At 44.8% G+C, this 20,058-nt stretch overlaps 2 protein-coding genes across 2 annotated transcripts; one reads left to right on the top strand and one right to left on the bottom strand.

Annotated features, from left to right (window-relative positions):
* Window positions 1-394: 394 nt before the first annotated feature.
* CFAP144 (cilia and flagella associated protein 144) lies at window positions 395-3,794 on the bottom strand. Its single transcript, XM_072868759.1, has 4 exons — window positions 3,662-3,794; window positions 2,730-2,789; window positions 1,716-1,819; window positions 395-654 (listed from the first exon to the last, which is right to left on the bottom strand). Exons 1-4 carry the CDS (start codon window positions 3,792-3,794, stop codon window positions 589-591), a joined length of 363 nt encoding a protein of 120 aa, XP_072724860.1. The 3' UTR covers window positions 395-588.
* Window positions 3,795-3,996: 202 nt separating this feature from the next.
* Window positions 3,997-11,626, top strand: PIF1 (PIF1 5'-to-3' DNA helicase). Its single transcript, XM_072868347.1, has 12 exons — window positions 3,997-4,500; window positions 4,575-4,680; window positions 4,757-4,882; window positions 4,979-5,132; window positions 5,690-5,804; window positions 5,895-6,001; window positions 6,416-6,555; window positions 7,243-7,349; window positions 8,154-8,241; window positions 8,862-9,007; window positions 10,014-10,205; window positions 10,533-11,626. Exons 1-12 carry the CDS (start codon window positions 4,015-4,017, stop codon window positions 10,587-10,589), a joined length of 1,824 nt encoding a protein of 607 aa, XP_072724448.1. The 5' UTR covers window positions 3,997-4,014; the 3' UTR covers window positions 10,590-11,626.
* Window positions 11,627-20,058: the final 8,432 nt, after the last annotated feature.

Consider the following 20,058-nt stretch of genomic DNA (forward strand, 5'->3'; position numbering starts at 1 on the left):
AAAGTCAGTGGAAACTAGTGCCTTATCACTAATTTCTTCTTACTGTCTGTTTTGTTGAAGGATTGTTTTCTACTTAAACCTTTGGTGTGTGAGCGCATTAAATGGTTTGCACAGAACTATGTCTAATTCATGTTTAGTTGTGTTATGAGTGGTGGCTGAAGCCTGCCCTTTGTTCCCTTCATTCTGACAGCTTTTTCCATAGCTCCTGTTGACGTGTACTTGGTGAACTTGAGTTCTGGGTCACGTTTCCAATGTCAGAGTAGGAAGTCTGAAGCCTGTCAAGATGTTAAAGTGTTTTTTAGACTATTCATACAGATGGGTTTGGAAACAGCAGTGAGACAGATACAGCAATCTTATAAATAGGTTTATTTCTGTAACTATTGTTAGGCTGCAAATCTGGACAGACTGAGGTTCTCTCTTCCCTTTTCTCGCTATCTTCTCTTTCCAGAAATCTACCAGATTCACCTAAGAACGAGCAGGGCCTAACACATTACATGTCATTAACTGCTTCTATCTAAGTTGTGTGGCTTTGCTACTCTCCTACTACAGGTTCTCAGACTGCTCCTCCCCATGCCCCATGGCAGCCATTTATTTAGTGATCTCGGTTCTCCGGCGTGGGAAGTAGAGTCTGCAATCAGTACGGTCCACGTGAATCTGGGAAAGAAAAATGATGAAGTCATGTGCTTTTACTAGAATTAGTAGTAGTAGTAGTCCCTCCTGAGAAGAGCAATGCAGTGTTCTTGCTGCTGAGAAATGCCCAAATGACAAACGAGTAGGGTACCACTTATTTGAGAATATACTGTTCACTGCTTCATTACGCTAGAACCTGGTGAAAAAGGAAAACTTAACGTATGAAACAGCATCATGAGTCCTGACTATAAATTTAACTTGCTTCCCTGCATGCAAATTTAGTTGCCTCTTTCCTGCCAACCTAATCCTACCACCAGTATCTAACAGTGTAAAGCCCTGCTGGGATGTCTGTCTCTAGCCTTGTCATGAGTAACTAGTTTACCTGAAGTGTAATATGAAAAGTTGCAGAAGACTGTCTTATTTTCTTATTTATCTTAGTTTTCTTTGTAACAGACCAAAATTAATCAGGCCCTCATTTGCCTTCCTTGAAACAGTAATCTACAAGCCAGTCATCGTCACAGCTATTTGTTTGTCAGATATGATTGATGTCTCAGCTTGTTAATAAGATTTCTTTTCCTCCTGCTTATTCACGCTTGCCCAAATGAATCCTCACTGGTGTATTCTGCCTCGGGTTTACTTAGCTGATTATTGATTTTATGGTTCTGCTTGCAATTTGTTTGAAAGATACTGTACAGTAGCACATTTCTTTTCACAGTACTTATGTATGTCACTTCACATTGCTCACTACGCCATTTCTCATGGCTGAATGCTTTAATAAACGGCCGTGACTACATATGTGGCATTTGGCAATATGCTTGGGGTGGACTGTCATTGTAGATATTTTGCATGCAAGTTTCTCAGGAGAAGTCAACTGTTTTTGTGTTCACAAGCCTATGCCAGTGTGAAGAGTCCTTTTAGGTGTAAATTTTAAAAACTTGTTGTCCATTACCAGCTCTGCTCGTTCCTAGTCATTCCTGTTTTCCATGTTTGTCGCAAATTATTTTCTTGCATGAATATCTTTCAGTGTGATGGGCTGAACCTCTCTGAATCCTGCAAAGAGCTGAGTCCTTAAGCATGCTACTCACCAAAGGTGTTGTGTTCCAGCCAATTTCTTGGCTTTCAGTTTGCGGCTCTGAATATTTCTTTGTTGGCTCCAGTGCTGCATGGTGAATAAGGTTCAGAAACTTGGCTGTTGGTTTAAGAGACACAAATACAAATGAAAGAAAGTATGTTTAAAAACCAGTCACCTGTGGATGTGTGTTAGAATGGAACATCCTAATGCTGTCCCAGCAATAGCAAGAAAACAAAGGTTGGAGGCAACATCTGTGCTTCTGTGAATGATCTTGTAAGAGAATGCAAGGTGATATTTCTACTCAAATTTATCCTGATGAAGTTTCAAGATTTGCCTGCCTATACTGTCCTGTTAATTCTGTCATCCGTGTCTACTGTATTGCAGCATCTTACTTTTCTTATACCACATCTATTACCAACCAGTGCTCCATGTTAGCTGTCTTTTCTCAGTTGCCTGAGACCTGCTGCCTTTCCCTGTTTTGGTTTTCTCCGCGCCCCCCCCCCAGTCCTTGACTAGAGCAGGCCAGCCTTAACCAACTTTAACCAACCATTAAGGTTTTTAGACAAAATTGGCATCTTAGAAATAAGGGAGCAGTTGCTATAAGGGTTCCTGTTACTAGTGGTCTAAAGCAAGACTCAGCAGCCATTTCAGCAGTTTACTGTATGTAGTGGTTAGGTAGAATCTGCAATGACAGGCAACGTGTATGTATAAAATAGGTGTCTAGATTTTTTTTAGAGGTTTAGATTCTCAAGTGGAATTATAGAGCATGATAACTAAAAACAAAAATAAAAGCATAATTGCATGAATGCAAGCTCGTACTGGTAGTGAAAAGTAATGGGAAAGGGCCTTAAAGTGTGAAAAAAAACCTGCCTTATGTTTAACAAAAATAATGAATGAGTTTAACTTTCTTCTATTGTCACAGGGCTGTTTACACATATGTCATCTTTTAGACTAACTGGAATTTTAAAATCTTATTTATTAGTCATTTTCTTATGTAACTATCACAACCTGTTCAGAGATTTCTTACCATCTGCCGGCTCTTCTATATTATCATGCCAAGACATAGGCTTCTTGGTGATTGTGTGAACTGGAAAGAAACAATGCAGGTGAATTACTTTAATGTGAATTTAGCATTGCAGCCAGGTATAGGATATCTATCATTGCAAATGTTCCTTTTGGTTATTCCCCAGTCTGGGCCCAGCTACTTCACTGAAGATGTAAAGGAAGAACAGCATGTGAACAGAACAAAATGAGTTAGAGTACTGACTAATAGCAACTTCCTAGAAAGAGCAGGGGGTTAAGCATGCTACAGGCCCTTCTAGTGGATGCTGCCTGCATTCACCACAGCGAAGTTCCACCCCACCCACGTGGTGGCCTGCAGGGGGCCAGGTTTCAAGCAATTTTCCTTTGGTTCATTTTTGTTTCACTGTGAAACCTACACCTGAGTGAATCTATTCACATTACCCGTCCATGCCAGCGTAGGTAATGACATTCTATGACTGCGAATTGTCAGGTAGAAATCAGCCTGGAGGCTGAAGAAGCAGAATGTAGTGTTGCAGCTCTCTACCCTATCTTAGCTTGTATTTTTTGCTCAAGATCCTTGGCTTCCAGATCCTAACACACCTAAGGCAAGTTTGTGCAACTCTACATGTTTACAAAGGCACCGTCTAATTTGGGCAAACTGGTCTTGTCTCAATTCTGAGTGTGCAGACTGGTTTCTCAGGCACAACAAGAAGCCCACCACTTGATCCTTCCAGATCTACCCCCTCACTGGCTGCTGCTGGCCTTCTTGGGTGCAGCTGCTGAGTGCTGCGGGGCCTGCCCCTGCCCCATGCAGGCATGCCCCACGGGCCTTCCCTCGGCCCTGCGGCTCGGTGCACCGCTTGTCTTGCCCTCGGGGCTTCCGCGCCTCGGGGCTTCTTTCTCTGTGACCGTGGGGCCGCCCGCGTGCCGCCTCACCGCGGTGGAGGGGGTTCAGGCCGTACTGCGTGTGCAGTCTCTGGCACTGCAGCTCCTTCCGCACCCGCTCGCACAGGAGCTGGTTCTGCCGCACGGGGTCCAGCGGCTCCTTCTCCCCGCTGCGGGCAGCCATGACCGCGCCGGGCTACGCGGCGTCCCGTAGCCTGGCAACGCCTCACGTGGTCCCCATGAGGCTGCTGATTGGCCCGGCTGGCGCTCCGCCCCCCCTCCTCGGACCGGTTCCGTCCCCGCCTCCTATTGGCCGCCGGGTTAAAGCCCTTGGCGCTGATTGGCGGCGGCTGCACGCGGCGGGTTTGAACGGCCGGTGTGGCAGCGGCGGCCGGGGCGGCAGGATGGGGGACGCGGAGCTGCGCTGCACGGTGGCCGTGGAGCAGCCGCTGCCGGGGGGACAGGCCCCGCGGCGCCGCGTGATGCGGGGCGCGCTGGTGCTGCTGGGCCGCAACGAGCTGCGGCAGCCGGTCCTGCGGGTGGTCGGCGGCGGCAGCAGCGGGGCGGCGGCGGCGCTGAGCTTCGCGCTGGCCGGTGACGCCGTGCGGCTCTTCACGCGGTTCGCGGGCGACGGGCGGGCGGCGGTGCGGGTGGCACCGGGCGGCGCCCACATCCTGCTCTCCGACTGCCCCCCGGACGCGCTGCGCCGCTTCCTCCGCCTCCTGCGGCTCAAGGTCGCCGCCGGGCCGCGGGGCGCGCCGCGCGGTCCCCGTCTGCTGGACCGGCCGCCGCCGGCCTTCGCCGTCATCAGCCCGCTGCAGGAGCGAGACCTGCTGCGCGCCCCCGGCCGCCTCCGCGGTGGCGAGGCGCGGGGGGAGTGCCCGGCAGAGGTGAGTCCCGGGGAGACGGGGGCGGCCCCGGTTACCGACCCCGCTCTGACAGCGCGCCGCCGCCCGTCCCGCAGGTGCCCCGCGCGGAGAGGCGGCCCCCGGCGAGGCTCTCGGCGGAGCAGGCGGCGGTGCTGGGCGCCGTGCGGAGCGGGAAGAGCGTCTTCTTCACCGGCTGTGCAGGTGAGGGGCCGGGTGGCCGTCGCCGGGTAAAGTCCTCAGCTCTCGCTGCTGACCTGCTGCTTCCCCCTCCTCCAAGGGACCGGGAAGTCGTTCCTGCTGAAGAAGATCGTGGGCTCCCTCCCTCCGAAGAGCACCTACGCTACAGCCAGCACGGGAGTGGCGGCTTGCCACATCGGTGGCACCACTCTTCACGCCTTCGCAGGTAACAGTCTGCCTGATGGCGAGGGGCTGGGAGCTCTCGCTCCCTTCCCAAAGAGTCAGGAGCTTCCCAAAGCTTTGCTTTCTTCTCCCCTGCCAGGGATTGGCTCTGGGAAGGCGCCGCTGGAGCAGTGTATTCAGCTGGCGGAGAGGCCTGGGGTGCGCCAGCACTGGCTGGCCTGCCAGCACTTAATTATTGATGAGATCTCAATGGTGGATGGCAAGTTCTTTGACAGACTGGAGGCAGTGGCGAGGTGAGTGATTGTCAGGCCAAACAACTAATAGAAATCAGTTTCCCTAAATTACCAGGCTGCTTCCTTCCTCTGGTTATGTGAATAGATACAAGGCAACCACTGGCATAGGACTAGAAGGAAGCATGAAATCGTAGCCAGCATCTGGGCAGACCTTTACCCTGAGATAAGTTGTGATCATGTCCCTGCTCCCCAGCTGTGGCTGTTCTGGTTGCTGTTTCCATCTCCAGAGCCACGTCTATAGAGCTGAGTCCAGAATACAGCTGTCTATGCTGTGCCCAGCAGTTCTCTCTTGCACAGAGAAGCAGCTGTAGTGTAGCAGCTACCAAAGAACCAAGACTGGTAATGACATCTGGGGTGGGTAAGCAAAGCAAACTTAATGTCATGTAATAGTATTGCTTAATTATTTGAGCTCTTCTGATACAGCTGAGGATAATCATCTCTCACTGCAGGTGAGAATGTTTGAATGTACTCATAGACTAAAAAGTTACTTCTGAGACCTGACTATGTCCAGGTCCTGGAGGGCATTCAAAGCTTCTCCTCTCCTCCCTCCCTTTCAGGGCAGTCAGAAAACGGGATGAGCCTTTTGGAGGAATTCAGCTAATCATCTGCGGGGACTTCCTGCAGCTACCCCCAGTCTGCAAGGCTAATGAAGAAACCAAGTTTTGCTTCCAGGTACAAAACTGTCCCCAAACTCATTCTCATACTTGAAGTCTGCCTCTTTTTTTTTTTTTTTTTTTTTTAAATAAAACAATGATTTGCCAGGCAAAAAGCTGGAGGAAATGCATCCACATAAACATGGAGCTGACTGAAGTGCGGAGACAGACCGACAAGACCTTTGTCTCGCTCCTGAGTGCAGTCCGTTTAGGCAGGTGAGGAGAAACTCACTCTCTGTAATCCCTGCTCCCTACTGATGGAGCAGAGGAAAGAGTGGTTTGTCACTTCTCTGTGCTCTATCAGGAATGCGTGGCTGGGGGCAATAGCTATAAATGCTTCAGTTAATGTAAGCAGGTTTTATCTATGCTGCTCTGGTAAGGAAGGACCCTTTCTAGGGTTCCTCTTTGCAATTTCTGCTAAGGAACTCAATGGATCCTGAGCTGGCAGTGGCCAGGGCAGGGCTGGAGCACACATTTGCACTGCTCTCCAACTTTGTGTAGTTATCTTTCTCTGTCCTTCTCTCTGGAGGCCTGAGGCTTGCACAGCCTGATCCAGCTGTGTGGAGGTTACTGCTGCTGAAGACCTGTATCTGATCCTGTTAAATAATAATCCCTTTTCCTGGTTACTAGGTGCACAGAGGAGGTTACCAGACTGCTGATGCAGACCACTGCTAACAGGTCTGAGCGTGATGGGATCCTGGCTACGCGGCTCTGCACCCATAAAGATGATGTAGAAATAACTAATGAGAGACGCTTGCAACAGCTATCAGGTGAACTCTTCGGAGGAAGCTGCTGGCTTTGGGGCTGAGCTCTGAGTGGATGCAAAGGGGATACTGTGGTGTCAGGAGGAACTGGTGTTCTGTCATGCACAGCAGCACCAGTTCAAGCTGTGTGTGTTGGAGTTGAGCTGTCTGGGGAAAAACTTCACAGCTTTTTGTTTAAAAATCCACACTGTTACTTCTTGGTGTGTAATAGACAGCGAGCTCATTGTTTGCTGTGAGGTAGGGTGAGTCATTATTGCCTCCATATCTCTGCTTTTTCTTTCTATAACATCTTGGAAAGGCTGTGCTCTACCCAGCCATGACTTGAATTAAGGGCTATTTAATTTCTGTCTCCATGTCTGGCCCTAGGATTCTTTCTTAGTCCTCTTTAGACATCTGGTGTTGGCAGCAAGTGAAACTGGTCATGTGCTCAAAATGGTGACAGCTCAGTTCTTATTTACTGCTGGCCTTTGATTCCTGAGCCTTCTCATGCTCTGGGAGTTATGTTGGGAAGAGAGGCAATAGCAAGCTTTCTGCTGTTAGATGTGACAAGGTTTGTGTGAAGATGTCCTGCCAGCAGAGCAGAATGGATACGAAAAGAGGAACTGCTGTTAGAAATAAATGCTGAGGCTCCTGCAATGCTGTGTGGAATACGTTCAATGGTTGCAATTTGTCACATCTTCCTTTCCTTAATAGGAGAAGTGCACACTTTCGAGGCTCTGGACAGTGACCCAATGCTAGTGAAGTTAATTGATGCTCAGTGTCCTGTGGGTGGTAGAGTTGAGCTAAAGCTTGGAGCTCAGGTGAGTGTGTATACATATGTTTGTGAAAGACCAGCAGATCAAATGGCATAAGAAAAAGGAATAGCAGATAAATGTATAGAGTAGATTAATGTATAGAATGCAGATTCTGTATAGAACGGCCATGCCAGGCCAACAGAAGACTCTATCCCAATCTTTGTATCCTTTCTGCTTTGAATCTTATCCAGACCATGAATTAGATTGATTTGAGTGCAGGTCCATGTCTCGTGAACAGTGGTGACTGCTATGACTTTGACACACATTCCCAATCAGGTTTAGAAGCTTCCAGGTAGCAGAGCACAGGCAGTCCTTGCCTGCAGTCTCAGCTCCAGGTACAGCAGCCCTCCTGACCTGTAAGGGTATAGTGCAGCTTGCCAAATTTGCAGGACTGGGCACCTTGCTGTGAGCTAGGGCTGTCAGACTGGAAAGGATGCAGGATTGTGCTTAGCAGCAGCACTGTTTGCCTTGGGAAGTTGTTCCTTAGGTGTTCCCAGAATCTATATATGTCTAGGCTGGTTGGTGTTTGGGGAAGGGGAATCTTCCCTGGATTTGAGCTCACAGCTGTGGACAGAAGCAGCTCAAGTGAAGTGTCCAGTGCTGCACAATAGATGTAGTTGGGAATCCTGGGAAGGAAAGGCTGTGAAATAATTGCAATCAACTTGGAGATGGTGCTCTCTCCTGCAATAGGATGATGGGGCCGTGGCCATATCAGCCTGATGTGCTTAGGCTTCCCGGCTAGAAGCTTAGCTGCAGGTGGCTGAACAGGCTGTAAAGCCAATGCACTGAGATTTTTCTTTTTATCTGTAGGTGATGCTAGCTAAGAATCTGGATTTGTCTCAAGGGCTGGTGAATGGGGCACGAGGAGTTGTTGTAGGGTTTGAAAGTGAACAGAGGGGTAAGTAAGCTTTTTGATCTTCTATTGAAGGAAGAAGAAAAAAAACCAAACCAATTTATCACTGATGGCTTATGACTTGTTAATTTTGTTTACTGCTTCGTAAGAATAATTTGAGGGAAAGCAGGGAGGAGGTTTCTGCAGTGAGAGGCTTGGGGCTCTCATGAGCTGTGAGGTCATGCGCTGCATCAGCTGTAGCTATCTGTAGGGCCTCTTGTTTCTGCTTTTCTTTATTCTCTAGATGTGTGTGCTTATTTGCATTTCCTGTCTGTTGTGTTAAAGCAAGTCTTGGTGGGTATTTTTCATTTGTTTTTCTCAGAGAAAAAAGTTCTGCTACCTGCAATGTGTATTTTTCTCTGCATCTCAACTGATAAATTACCTGACTTCAATTCTCCTGCTTAAGTAGGTCCCAAACATAATTTTGGGACATCCTATTTACTGTGTGTGGATTTAGGGTTTGTGGGGTTTTTTTGGTGTGGGATTTTCTTTTTTTAATGCAGCCCTAGAATTTATGAAAGACTGACATGGGGAAGGAGGAAAAAAAGTGTTCTTAAGCTGCTGGCTTCCTGGCTGTTGAGTGTCAGGAATACACCCCTGTTTCTCTCCTGTTCCCATTCCTACAGGGCTGCCTAAGGTGAGGTTTCTCTGCGGGGTCACACAGGTCATCAAAATGGAGAAATGGGTCTTCAAAGGACCATCAGGAGTTCATTTGAGTCGTCAACAGTTGCCTTTAAAATTGGCATGGGCCATTTCCATTCACAAGAGTCAGGTGGGTGTTCTTATACAGCTGTCTATAGACTTTTACACCATCATAAGCCTTATTTTCTGGGTGAGCTTGCATTGCTGGTAAAACAGGAGGGAAAACTGAAAGGCCATTGTTGTGGGGGACCTCTAGAATATGTGTGCCTAGCTGCAGAGAAGGCAGCACCTCTTCTGCTTGTGATGCTTGTCTATAGGGTCAAAGATGGGCTAGCAATACTGCTAGAGTTTTCATAAGGGTGCTGCCATCTGCATAGTTGGTGTTAGGCTATGTAAATAAAGCAGCATTATTTACTGCTGTGGGCTGATCAGGGTAGTGTTTCCCTGATAGTCATCAGCATTAGTGATGCTGAGGGTTGCAGTGTACCTGAGGAAGCTGCAGGAGTCACAGCTGTGCTCTTTGGGCTGGACTCCCCCTTTGGTGATGTGTATTGGGTTTTTTTCAATGTAACTTACACAGTTCCTACCTTTCCAGAAGACTTCACACACTTTGATAAATACTTGTCTTGGTATTAGACCTGCAAGTTTGTTCCCATGCCACTGCTTAAACCAGGCCATGTTGTAAGTTCTGCTGCCTCCTGGGATGTCTCTTGGCGCAGACAGTGCTGGTCAGGCCTAACCCAAACTCTGTCTCACATGGTCTGCCTGAGACCCACTTGAGACTGGTGGCTGCTCCAGTTAATTACTGGAGTGAAAACAGCAGGATTTCTTTCCCTCCTGTTTTGATGATATGGGATTTGTGGAGTTTCACCCAGGAGGCTCACTGGAGTTTGTTAGTGGACCCCACTGTCTGCTAGCAATTTCCTGACAGTGGAAAACTGTCCTTTTTCTTTCTGCTGATTCCCATCTTTTCATCAGTAACATAGTCAAACAAGAGACTTCCTTTTTTTATCAAGCCCATACACCAAGGATGGTACCTTTGACAGACTCGCAGGATAGGTTAGTGTTGATACAGCACAGTGTTCTTGTTTGTTTGTTTGTTTGTTCTGTAACAAACTTCTCTGTGTCTTTGACAGGGCATGTCTTTAGACTGTGTGGAAATCTCCCTGTCTCGTGTCTTTGAAAGTGGGCAGGCTTATGTAGCCCTCTCTCGAGCCCGTAGTCTTGCAGGTCTCCGTGTTCTGGATTTTGATCCAAAAGTAGTGAGAGCTGATCCTTCTGTGTTGCAGTTCTATAGACAGCTGAGATGTCATCATCTTCTAACCCAGGTAAAGAAAAATCTCATGCTAGCAAAGCCTGCCTCGTGCAACTAGAATGAGAGATGTTTGTGCTGAGATACCACTTTTTCTTCCTAAGCAAGATCATTCAAATTAAAACTTGTAGTGGCAGGAGAGATGAAACTGCAGAGAGGGAATGTGGTGGGGCAGCTCTTGGTGGCAAAATATCTACTGTAGTGTTGGGATTCTATAATACTACCTGGCCTTGTGGGTGAAAGGATGGGTTGGGATTCTTTGATCCTCCCCTTGCAGTAAGGACTAAAGGGGAAGTGGGCACACAAGAAATCTTTTTTTTTTTTTTCTTCCCCCCCTCTCCAGGATTCACTACACACCCATTCAGGTGCTGATGAGAAGGAGAACTGGAAATGCAGCTGAGAATGCTCTTCTGGCCTCTGTGAGGCATCAGCACAGACTGCTGAGTTGCAGGGATCTTGCTATTGTGTATATTTGATAACAGATGAAGTCAAAGGAATTTTTTTAGATGTTTGCTTCATCCAGCTGACTCGGGATGTGTAGAACTGTCCCTGTCTCATGCCTCTGAAATTTGGAAGGCTTCTGTAGCCCCTTTCTGGGCCCACAGCCTTGAGGACTTCTGTGTCACAGATGCAACTCTAGCAAACAAGGATGTGCCTGAGGGACCTTCCTATGGTTCTATCATGTCTGCCTGGTTGCATTTTATTCTCCACATATGTAGACTGAAACTTGTGTGCCTTTCTTCAAGTATACCAAGGTTGAGAGATGGAAGGTGTGTGTCCTCTTTGCCTGGATGGATTGGACCTGTTCACAAGAGCTGCTGACACAAAGGAAAGCAGTGCTAAGTATCTGGAATACATGCTTGATTCTCCTGCAAGCAAGGAGCTGCCAGGAGCTGGGCTATCACTTTTATAGCATGCTGGGGTGTTCTTGCCTTCCAGATGCTTAGCACCAGGAGGCTTTGCATAACTTCCTCCACAAGCAGAACTGTAAGAGTTATACATTGCCTGTTGTGCTGATACATAGCCTTTTTATTAGTGTGTTGCATACAATAGGATGTGATTTTTATTTTTTTAACCTTCTGAGATGAGCTGGCACTGTTTAAAAATAGGAGGAAGTCCTACATCTTATACCCATAATCATGGAACTACAAGAATTATGAAGATGCATTACCCCATTATCAAGAAGGGAGTGAGAGGAGATGGGTGCTGGTGGGAGCCCCTCTTGTTTAAACACATGAGGCTTGCTCAAATGGGAGGGAGTTTCTGCTGGAAACAATGTGTCTGACTAATAGGGTGGAAGTTGAATGTGCAATGGGGAATAACGGTCAAGGACATGTGAAGTGAGCTGTAACTTCACCTATTTCAGCAAAAGCAGAGATGAGCAGGACTAATATACTGTCTTTTTGAAGTCTTAATAAAGGAGAAACTTTGGTCTTAGTATTTTAGCACATTGCTTAAAGCTTAAGTAACTTGTATATTTTTAAATGTTTAACATGTGGCAATAATGTGAAATATCAACATCCAGATGGAACTTCTCTTGCAAGGGAGTGTCTCTGTTTCAAAGCCTGTGCAGTTTGAGTGAGTTTGAAGGCCACTTCATGGCAGCTGCTCTCTTTAGAGCCAGGGAAGGATGTTTACTAGCCAGTGGTTAACATAACAGAAAACAGATTTTGGTAGGATTTCAAAATGTATTTTTTTAAGTGTGGTTTGTTTTTTCTGGGCTTGAGGGGTAGAGTTTTGGAAGAAGCAATAGTAGAAGACAGAAATGTGAGAATTATTCAGAGGTGTTTACTCTAAGAAGGGCTTCTTAATGTATCAGCACGCTGTTTCTTCAAAGAAGTCTGGTGGGGAGTAGGTGGAGGTACCTGAAGCTGGGGCTTGAGTCTGTGGAAGGTGAGGCCCTTCCCCTCACACTGCAGGCTGTTCTTGGTACTGTCTCTGGTCTCTCAGACTCTCCGTGTGTGTGTGAATTTTTTTTTTTAATATCGCCTTCCAATCCTTTGAGCTGGACTTAAGCTGGTTGTCCACCTTGAGGAGGAACTGAAAAATGACCTTCCCATGCCCACACCCCTGGGAAGGAGGGTGCTGGCATGCATAGGCTTCACTGCTGGGGCAGATGATCATTGAGGTGTGATTCCTTCACCTGCGGCTCCCAGAGCCTCCACCAGACCTGAGTGAGGGCCTGACTCCATTGCAGCTCTGCACCCACAGAGGAGCTGCTGCAGGTGTCCCCACCCAGCCTGCAGGCTGTGTCCCCCAGCTGACTGGGTGGCAGTACCCACTTGGGGTGACTGTGAGCATGGGGGTGCTCAGGTTCAGCCCTTTCCTCCTGTGGCAGCACACATGGAGTGCAGGTGTAGCAGGCTGGCCCCAGCCTTTCCTTGGACACCTCTTGTTCCCTTGGCTGCACGCCAGCCCTGCCCTGTGTCCCCATCTTGCAGCACTCTTGTCCTTTCCTCATGCTGCCATTCTGTGGTGGGTGCCCTGGCTAAGCCTCTGTCCTGTGCCACTTGTGCTTCCTGTGTCATTCAGCTGGGCCTCGACATGCATCCTCCACCTTTGCTGTGGGTTGAGTTTTTGCTTTCGTTCACCTTGTTCTAGAGACCATCTGCTCACATCATGTCCATCTTCCCCTCATGCCCCTTGTGCAGGTGGTCAGAGGCTGTGGGTGGCCTAATTGTCGGGGGCAAGGCTGTGTCTGCAGGCAGGGAAGCCTGGTGGGTAACCTAAAAGCCTGTATGCTTGACCAGTGGGCTGGGGCCACTTTGCACTCTTGTAGGTTTTTAGAGATGGGATGCTGCAGTATGAGGGCTTTGTGTTGCATTGGAGGTTGAGATGTGGGGTCTGAAATGCTCAGGGCTGTTGAAGTGAGTTTTACTGTTGGGGTAGACAGTTAGGAAGAATATGCCAGGCACTTCCAGTCATACACAATACATTGATTTATTGACAGATTGCGTAAGAGTAATGAGATAATGCAGGCTCAAATCCTTTAACATCTCTTAAAAAGTTCCTGTACCACTGTAATGACAAGATAATTTAGAGTATAAGAGGGTTGATTATTTGCATTGTACATAAACTTTTAATTGTGATCTTGTGAAGCGACTCACTTAACTGCAGTTTTCATGGGTTTAGGGACTGAAATCTTTTCAGTTGTATGGGTTTTTTTTGGTGCCAGTTTGAGATAAAATGCTAAACAGGACTTAAAGCTGGAAAGGGTAATAAATATTTCATGTTAGTATTAAATGTACATGAAATATTGTGGTTGCCTTCTCAGAGGTGGAGCAGTGGGAACAGAATAGCAGTGGCTTTTGAAGGGTTGGCAGCTGTCCTGAGGCCAAAAGGGGTCCATCTGTGTAAATTTTGGATGGTGTTGCTCACTTCTAGCTAAAGCAGATGTAAGGATGGGGGCTGAGGCTGAAGAATGCTATTTAAATCCTAAAAGGAGCAGTCAGGACAAATCTGAGCTGTCAGGCTCTGTCATGGCTCCCCTGCAGTCAGGATTGTGATGAGGCCTTTTTTTACCACAATAATGCTTCCATATATATGAGGTAAAAATCTCGTAATACAATAAAAATCCCTTCTTCCAAATACTCCTTAACGTTAACTTTTCTTGCAGAGGGATATTAATTTGTCTGTAGCTAGAACCTCGTACACCAACACAGGATTTTTTTTTTTAAACTTTTTCTGTTGCAGCGACTGTACTAGAAGAACAGAGCTGCTCATCCTCTCTTCATTAGTAAGTAAAATGAAGAAGAATCTGAAGAGTGACCAACTTCTTACATGAGGCCACCACAATCCATCTTCAAAACATCTGGTGATGCTGTTGGTTTCACCTGCTGAGGCAAGGTGGTCTCAGCAGGTTGGATTTTTTCAGGGACAATTCACAGGGCTTGTGACAGAGCAAGTACATGTGCTATTCTCAGCTTAAGCAACCTAGAGCTCACACTTTTCCCCTGCCTCAGTGTGATCTTCTCCACAGGCTGCAGTCCTTCAGGAAAAAATCTGCTCCACTGCGGTCTCTCCAGGGGCTTCAGGGGAGTGTCTGCTTGGGCACCCAGAGCTGCTCCTCCCTCTCTGACCTGGGTGCTCGCAGGGCTCATTTCTGACACTTTTTTCCTCACTCCTCACAGCTGTGCAGCTTTCCCCTTCTTAAATCTGTTGCCACAGAGGCTCCACCGGTGTTGGTGATGGGCTCAGCTGTGCCCTGTGGTGGGGCTGCTGTGGAACTGGTTGGAACCAGCTGTGTCAGGCACCGGGCAGCCCTGACCTCTCCTCACAGATTCCTGCCAACACCTGGGCACAGGCACCTGATACACCAAGTATCAAGTGTGTTAGCTTCCTTAAATTGCCTCTCTACCCTCTCCTATAGATGCTCGTAACGTTTGCATGGTTGGATATCCTGGGATACAGAGGTAAGGCTGGAAGCATTGTGGTAGGTAAAACGGGAAATGGCCAGTGATGGAGGAACTGCCGTGTCCGTGAGGTGGATGGCAGGAGGCAGAGGTAGGAGGTGGCCTGCAGTATGGCTGGAGTCCGGCTAAAATGAGAGACACACCAAGAGGGCACGTGGCAGTGCAGCAAATGGCTGGGGTTTCATTACTGTACTCCAATAAATATGAGGAAATGAATGTTGTCTCTCCACTTTCACAAACTGAAGAAAAAGTATTTAAACATGGCTTTTGCCTTAACTGCAGCTATAATTAAGTGAGTTAAACTACAAGTTTGATTCATAATTGGTATTTCTGTTACCACAAAGTACAGCCATTTTATTTTCAAATACATTAAGCTATAAGAAACTGCTTTATACCAGCTAAAGCTTCATAATACATTTATGTGTTATTGGAAGCATAATTCACATGCAGAGTGTTATTAAAACCTTACCAGCTTCCAGTTTAAATCTTTCTACAGTGATTTAACACCATTCTCATTCTTTATGTGACATTTTCATAATAATTAAACATGAATGTGTCCTTACAGTCTGTACCTAGAAGTCCTGTGGTGTGCAGGAAAGACAGCAATAGTCCTGTTGGGCTCAGATGCTGTAATAAGATTGTGTCTGTGAATTAGATCTTCCTATCCAGAATTGCTCTGGATAGATCAAACAAACGCTACTCTTAAGTAATGGAAATACAGTACATTATAGGCTATGCTATGAATGCTAATAATATAATTTTTCTCACAGATATTAAAAGTTTCTCATTTTGTATTATGCCACTCTGTGACACACAATTGTCTTCTGCTGCTAAATCTAAGCAGTTCTATTATTAGCATGAGAAGAGACCTGAATTACTAGAGATTGCATTTAGATGTGCAAAATCTCTATCTCACTATTTCCTGTATGGTTATTTTATGCTTGTTTCTGTTGCAGATTATAAGGATGTTAGATGGAATTTTTTAGCTAAGCTACTGACTAGTATATAATTTATGAAATCTGTTATACAAGCAAAATGAGTTGATAACAAGTCTAAGAGTAAACTTCACTTACTATTATTGAATACTGCACTATCTGGGTTTTTGGTTTTGTGGTTTTTTGGTGTGTTGTTTTTTTTGTCTATTATGGTGTTGATACAGGGGGCTGTCAGATGTGACACAGAACCTATGAGAGGCCTTCTGGGATGGCAGCTGGAGGCTAGGTAGGCACCAAGAGCATCTTAAATGGTACATGCCTATGTGTGGGCAACTGAATTAAGCCCGTAATGTTCCAAATGTAACCATAACACATGTTTTTACTAAATTGTTTATTACAGTCTTTTTGCAAGAAGGTACAGCTGTGATAAAGATGCCTCTGACAGAAATTTGACTAAGATTTTATTTTTTTTATCATATGAAGTTTGGCATTTTAGGTGTTTTTCTCTTATTTCTTAAAATATATGGGTTTTTTATCAACAGGTAGGTGAATATGAATATGAATCACACCTTCCATCTACTCTTCCCAAGTCACTAGGCTATGTCAGTGTTTTGTAGGTACATTAATATTAATTGTTTTTCAAATTATTATTAGCACCCTGAGAATTACAGGGGGATTTGCCCAGACTTTCGGTTGGGAGTTAGTCCAGGTCTTCAAAGATTCTGGATCCTGCTTTGCTTATTGGAAGATCTGTGATTCCCTATCATCAAGTATCAGCTTAGAGAGGATATAATGTATTTTGCAGATTATGCTAGACATTAAAGTAAAAACATAAGTAAAGCTTCTTAAGATTATTCCAGTAGCTAATAATTCACAAAAGTGAGGCAACACATATATTTTAATATCTCCAGCTGAAGGCTGGACAGACTTATTGAATATAATAAATCAAATATGAAACACTTGTGTGGATAGATATAAGAATAACTTGGTTTAAAAAATAGCTTTTAAAATTTGTGATTCATCTTGGAAGTCGTATGCAATTATAATCTTGGTCTTTAAGTTGTTCTGTGAAAACATTCCAGGTAAGCTACCTTCATGTTTGTGTTGGATTAGTGGGGCACCTTGTAATAAAATATTTGACCATAATAACACCAGGTACTTTCAACTGACACTTTGCAATACAAACTACATTTTTAAAATAGATCTTGAATCTTAAGCAATGAGCTAGTATTTAATTGCCAGAATTTCAATGCATAATGCATTAGGCAGAGGGATGTTACCAGAATTAATTTAATAATAAAGAAGGAAGTTTTGATATAGTTTGGTTTTTACATATCTTCTCTCCAGATGAAAGAGACCTTACAATAACCTTAACCATTTTATTTGTGATGGTAGCAAGCTATGGCTATTTTAACATAAAATCCACACTGAAAATAGAATGTATCAGATGATTCAGGCAGGTCAAAATGACAAAATTTCATAAAATGTTGTCCCTTTGTCTTCATTAGCCATAATTGTTGCTGTCAGCTAAACTTTTGGACAAATATTATATGTCGTCTTTTTGTTTTAAAAATAAAGAGCAAAATTTACTCAGTGTACAAACAATTTCGAGTTCATGTTAGAGATAGAATATTACTTTTGACAGATTGCTGTGTAGTCTTGTGCACTCAGGTCTCAAAAAAGTACAAGGTCAAAAATATTGTTTCTGATGACCTATCTATTTTAATAGAAATATTGTCAAAATAAATGATAATCAGATTTTGACACTTGTCCTGGGAGTGTCATCAAGGGCCTCCATAAAATATAACACATTAGAAACATCAGGCAAAAAGTCATATGTGTAATGCTCATTCAATTCTTCTGTAAGGTATAGATCATCTTACAGTGCTAAGTTTTGGGATCAGGACACTAATATGAAAAAGAAATATCAGCCCCTTGACAATCTTTGCTATGGGTTTCAGGAGATGTTCTTAAAAAAAAAAAAAAAAGCCCCCCCACCCCCCCATCAAACAAGAAAAACAAACAACAGAAACATTTCTGGCCATCAGTGTGACTCAAGGCATTTCACTGTTAACGGAAACTAGGACTAGAGGGAACCTCAAGCACAAAGACTGCATTTGATATTGCTTTTCCTGGAGCAGCAGGAGGCCTCAATGAAGAAGGAATTCAGCACGGTACCAAGTTGTAACAACTCCAAGTAGGGTGCTGGGAGCAGGATATCAAGCTAAGGTGAAAGCTATGTCAAAAACTGAAGATGAAGAGAGCACGTGACATCTGAAGGACTCTGTCTGGAACCAGAGAAACTGAATCATTAGGAATATGTTCAGCTCAAGGCATGCAGGCAAAATAGATTTAGAACAGTTACCGAGTATGTTTCCAGATTCAATACACCTATGGGCCTTTGTGATAGTTAAGAGATCTAGTATGGTCAGAAAGTGTCTGAAAGAGCAGGGGAAGTCACAAGACCAGTACCATCCTTTAGCACCTTGAGTCTTACTGTGGAACGGCTAGAAGTATAACAACAGAGGTAATGATGCCTAGGATGGAGGGCTAGGAGCAGCAGTGAGGCAAAGCCAGTTCAGCAGAGCTTGCAGTGCTTTGGTGGGCACAGAAGGGAGATAAGCTCAAATTAAAAAGGAGCTGCTGGCCATGTTCTCTGCTGATGAATGAGTTTGTCAGTTCACCTTGGGGCACCAGATGGATGTGAAGTCTGTTCAGAAGCCATTAGGAAGCATTACGGTGAAGCTAGTGCTGAAGGCAGCCAAATGACCATAACCCTTGTTAGATGCATACCAGTCCAATTAAGTGATGATAGGGTACTCCCCCAAAAAGTCATGGCTAGGAACGGATACATTGCACGTGCTGTCTGGACTACAGTGTAGACACCTTTTTGGAACAGAAGAAAACCTACCAACATGCTTCAGTATATCTATTTTGGCACTCATTAAGTATGTTTTGCTATGATGGACTCTTTGGAAGCTGGGGGGGAGGAGGGGGAAGTATTTCCAGGACACTTAAGAGGTGACAAAATATAGGTGCTACATGTAGATATATAGAATACATGATATGACGATGATATGTCCACAGGCTGGTTATGTATTAATAGATTTCAGCCCAAACAAGTGGAAAAAGACACAAAAAACTTGATAAAACTTACCAAAAGGGAAAAGGTAACAATTAGTATGAAGCCTAAATAAAGGAGAGGATATTGCAAAGGAAATTAGTTTAGATTCTGCAATGCTCCCTTTTCTTCAAAAAGATCTAGTTTACTTTTACAAGTATGGAGCCCTTTCATTTTATTTCCAGAGCACAGTCAATGGAGCATATTCATCTTTACCTCTCAGTTCATAAAGACCTCATATTGCTCTCACTGAAATATTTGCTGGAAATCAAGGGTGAATTCTTTGCTTAGCACGCTGACAGGGGAGATAACTGCTTTATATCTCCTTTTTTCCTTTCTCTAGGGTTTGGCTGGGGATTCCTTGTTTATTTTAGAGTTCCAATCAGAGACATCTCCATATTTCAAAGAGAATTTAGTTGTGCTAAAACCCCAAATCAGTACGCTCTCTATAGTTAAAAGAAAGCTATATTTTTTTTTAATATTTGTTTTGCATATTTTCCAACAACTCAGGGGAAAAAAATGCTACCTAACAAGTATTTTGATAGAAAATAGGGAATAGTCTTTATAACCCAGCTCTTCTTTTGGAGGGAAGAGAAGTTGATCTGATGTTATTGAACACTCCAAAGTAAACAGCTGCTGCTCTGTTCACTTTTTTGAAAGAGTAGGATTGTTTTCTGTTTCTAAAACATGCAGTTTCATTAAAGAGAAGATAATCGATGATAAAACCAGGGGGAGAGTGCACATTTTGATCTCAAATGTTATATAAGTGACACTGTCATAATAAAACTGCATTGCCTACTTTAGCTGCATAAACTTTCATAGCAGGCTGGAAGCTGCTGTTATTTTCTATCGAATAAGATTTTCAAAAATCAGTTCTACAGCTTATAAGCAGTGTGGAGGCTTAATGGTTTCCTTAAGCTCCATTCTACAAATATGCTAAACATTAACAATCAATTAGCTACCAGTGTGCCAGACTGTTCCTTAATATGGAATGTCTGCTGTGTCTTAATTTTTGCCTTGAACAGGTATTTTCACAGAGCTAACTCATAATATCTTACAGTCTCAGTGCGATCCCAACTAAACATTTTGATACTTAGTCCCTTGACTGCCTCTTTGAGCTCCTTTGCCAAGGCGTTCCTTCATAACCTCTCAGGGAATATGACATGCACCTGGACCTGTACAGATGCCAGTGTGAGACAAGTCACATGGAATGCCTGAAGGATGTAATAAATATTGCATGCAATGCAAATTCTGTTGACAGAGATATCCGAGGGAGAGTGGAATTCTTATCTAGCTATTTGAAGGACTTTGTATGGAAATGAACTACTAGTAGTGCTGTAGGAATTGCCATATTGCATCAGACCATCAAGTTTGATTTCTCGCCCTTAGCAATGCCTGCTG

The sequence above is a fragment of the Ciconia boyciana genome, chromosome 7 (assembly GCF_034638445.1).
Source record: "Ciconia boyciana chromosome 7, ASM3463844v1, whole genome shotgun sequence".
Taxonomy (NCBI): domain Eukaryota; kingdom Metazoa; phylum Chordata; class Aves; order Ciconiiformes; family Ciconiidae; genus Ciconia; species Ciconia boyciana.

Coding starts and splice junctions, on each gene's coding strand:
- CFAP144 (XM_072868759.1), bottom strand. CDS start 3,794: ATGGCTGCCCGCAGCGGGGAGAAGGAGCCGCTGGACCCCGTGCGGCAG. Junction 1,820..2,729: donor TATAGAAGAGCCGGCAGATG/GTAAGAAATCTC, acceptor TTAAACCAACAG/CCAAGTTTCTGAACCTTATT. Junction 655..1,715: donor GCTGGAACACAACACCTTTG/GTGAGTAGCATG, acceptor TTTCTTTCCCAG/ATTCACGTGGACCGTACTGA.
- PIF1 (XM_072868347.1), top strand. CDS start 4,015: ATGGGGGACGCGGAGCTGCGCTGCACGGTGGCCGTGGAGCAGCCGCTG. Junction 5,133..5,689: donor AGACTGGAGGCAGTGGCGAG/GTGAGTGATTGT, acceptor CCTCCCTTTCAG/GGCAGTCAGAAAACGGGATG. Junction 9,008..10,013: donor TTTCCATTCACAAGAGTCAG/GTGGGTGTTCTT, acceptor TGTCTTTGACAG/GGCATGTCTTTAGACTGTGT.